This window comes from Myotis lucifugus, unplaced genomic scaffold, assembly GCF_000147115.1.
Source record: "Myotis lucifugus unplaced genomic scaffold, Myoluc2.0 scaffold_110, whole genome shotgun sequence".
Taxonomy (NCBI): domain Eukaryota; kingdom Metazoa; phylum Chordata; class Mammalia; order Chiroptera; family Vespertilionidae; genus Myotis; species Myotis lucifugus.
This window is the reverse complement of record NW_005871158.1, coordinates 2,851,987-2,855,078: the sequence shown is the minus strand read 5'-3', so window position 1 is coordinate 2,855,078 and position 3,092 is coordinate 2,851,987. Positions and strand designations below refer to the sequence as shown.

Sequence of the window (3,092 nt, the reverse complement as noted above, 5' to 3'; positions counted from 1 at the left end):
CTTATTCTGAATTCTTTTTCCGTCATGTTGCATATCTCTGTCTCACTTAGCTGCTTTTCTGGCGAGTCCTCCTTTTCTTTCCTTTGGGGGTTTCTTTGTCTACCCATGTTTGATCTCACTGACATGACTAGTTGTTGAGTTGTTCAGTGGCTGGACCCTGGGTGGCAGTGGCTGCTCCCTGGGTGGCAGTGGCTCCTCGGGCTGTGGTTGCTCCTTGTGCAGTTGTGGTAGCAGCGGCTCCTCTTTTGATAGCAGAGCCTCTGGTGGGTGCTGTTCACAGCTGTGGTGGCTCTTCTGGCTGGTGGAGGGAGGCTTCACACACAGCAACTGTTCCCCAGGCAGAGCGTGTGGTGATCAGGAGGCCGCTGTTGCTTGAATCTGCATGGGCTCCAGAAGAGGAACAGAGAAGGCTCAAGTTGCGGAAGAGCAAATGGGGTTTGTGGCTCCCAGGAAAGAGCTGAAGGCTCAGCCACCAGGGTCCCTGTGCTGAGTCCCTCTGTTATGCCGCAGAGACCATCTTTCTGGATGGAACACCTTCCTTCTCCTTTTTGTGTTTTGTAATGACTTATAGAGCCATCTGGGATCAGCAGATTTTAACTCCCTGAAGGCTGGAAAATATTTATTTGGCTTTATAATTCCCAACTATGTCTGGTCCCATGTCTGGTACTCAAGCATTTATTGAATAAATAGGTGAATATGTGGCCAAGGACCACTTCTGATTTAGCTGTTTTTGTCATTCCCTTTTGACTTCTATTAATAATTTATTGTGACCTTAACTTTCTTTGGTGGAGCTTCTTAGTAAATATTCAACATGGGTATTATGTCATTTTCTAGATAAGGAAATAGGTTAGGTAACTCACCCAGTGTCTCACAGCTAGGAAGAGGTAGATTCTGAAGGTCGGGTGCTTTCTGGTATATCAAAAGTAGAAATAGTGTAAGAGGCAAAGTAGTGACCTTATACTTTCTGAGTCTCTCTCTGTCTTTCCCTCCTTAATAATAATAATAATAAGATAAAACTGTAATCCTAGCCACTCATGCAGAAATGCTTCTCTTTCTCTTATGACACAAGAGCCCATGGAACCTGAGATAATCAGCAATGTTTCCTCAACCTTTGCTGCCACTGAGCAGTATTCCTCTTGCTCACTCTATCTAGGTAGGCAGTGGTCAGTGGTTCTAGAGTATTCTTCATCTGAGTCATTAATTGTCGTTTTATGATAGTTGTATGTGTCACATTTCCAGATTGTTTGCAAAAATCTCTGAAGCACTTAAAAAATTGTGATAAAATATACATAATATAAAATTTACTGTCTTAACTATTTTGGGGTATACAGTTTAGTGGCATTAAGTAGATTCACATTACTGTGCAACCATCACCACCATCCGTCTCCAGAACTTTTTCATCTTCCTGCTCAGTTCTTTCAGGTTGTTGGCAAAATTTACTTTCTTGAAACTATAGGATTGAGGCCCCCATTTTCTTGCTGGCTGTTGGCCAGGGACCACTTCCAGCCATAGTGGCTGCCAGTAGTTCCTAGTCACACAGCCTTCTCCATAGGCCCTCTCATAACATAGCAGCTTAGTTCTTTAAAGCCAGCAGTGGTGGGATTCTGACTCAAGGAGAGCCTGGACTCTGTTTTTAAACCTTCTAGCTGATTAAGTCATACCCACAAGAATAGTCTCCCTTTTCAGCACCTCAAAATCAATGGACTGGGGGCCTTAATTGCATCTGCAAAAATTCCTTCACTTCTGCCATATAACATAATCTAATCATGGGGAGGCATGTTGCCATGTTCTTTTGGTTAAAAGCAACTCAAGGGGAGGGCATTATACAGCATGTGAATATGGAGGAGCACCCTAGAGTCTGTCTACTATAGCTTCCTTTTTTATCCTTTTCACAGGGTTTTTTATCAGCAATTGGGTACCCTTTCCCAAAAATGATTTTTAATCATGGAAAGAAAAAGAAGACTTGGGATTATCTTGAATTTGAAGAAGAAGAAGACAAACAATTAGCAGACTCTCTGGCTTCCCTGGCATATCTAGTATTTGTACAGGGCATCAGCATTGATCAGCTGCCAATGGTCTTAAGGTAGGAGGTTGTGTTTGGTTTATTCATGTATTCTAAAGGGAATATCATCATTTATCTAATGTCCAATATATGTTTATTAGTGTACTAATACATTTTAAATGAAGTAGAAACAAAAGCTCTCTTTATTTTAAGTAATACTGTCTATAATCTGTTAAAGCCAGTAGTCAAGTAGTGAAAAGGGGGTGGGGGTGGTGTTGAAATAGACATAAGAGACTGACAGGGACAAGAGTGAGTAAGTGTTAAATTGGGCTTGGTTTTGAAGCTGTTGGGACCACCCTGGACTATAAGGGAGGGAACTAGCCAGTTACCCCTGGGTGAGTCTAAATCAGCATCATCTTTTCACTGGATTACTGATGTAATCCTGAGTGGGTGTTTATCAGTACCCTAAAGAAAACCCTACAGTGGCTTCTTACTGCTCTAAGAATAAGGTCTACTAGTAAATGCCTTCACATGAGACAAGCTTCTGCGTGATCTCCTGCTTGATTGTCCTGATTCATCCCCCAGCAACTTCTTCTTGTTTACTACGCTCCAGTAAAAGACCTTCTGGTTTATTGTTCGCATGGGTCATGAACCTTCCTGCTGTAGGGCCTTTGTGTATGCTCAGGACCATTTTTATCCTTAAATGTCACTTTCTGAGGAAAGCCTTCTTTTACCACCCTATTTAGGTTGAATCTTCCTATTATAATTAAGTTGACCTCCTTCTTTTCCCATAAATTTAATCAAAATTATTTTTTAAATAAATATATAATCTATCCTTCCTATATAATAAAAGAGAAACATGCAAATTAACCATCCCTCCACTATGCTCAAGCCACGCCCACAAGCCAATCAGGAGAGAGTATGCAAATTAACCCAGCTAAGATGGCAGCGGCCACCGAGCTGGAGCGAGCAGGAGGCTTGGGTTGCCCCCGGCTATGGAGGAAGCCAAGCTTTCCACCTGCCTGGCCGGCCCTGGGCTACGCTCAGCTACAAGTTTCAATTATAGAAGATAAATAAATCTCAGAAAAAA

General features: G+C 42.2%; 1 protein-coding gene across 5 annotated transcripts in view; it reads left to right on the top strand.

Annotated features, from left to right (window-relative positions):
* Positions 1–3,092, top strand: part of GLMN (glomulin, FKBP associated protein) — a 49,112-nt gene that overhangs the window by 23,725 nt on the left and 22,295 nt on the right. For all 5 annotated transcript variants that reach the window (XM_023757649.1, XM_023757648.1, XM_023757644.1 and 2 more), the window contains exon 8: positions 1,896–2,083. In XM_023757649.1, coding sequence (XP_023613417.1) covers positions 1,896–2,083 — 188 coding nt within the window. The remainder of the gene's footprint in view (positions 1–1,895; positions 2,084–3,092) is intronic.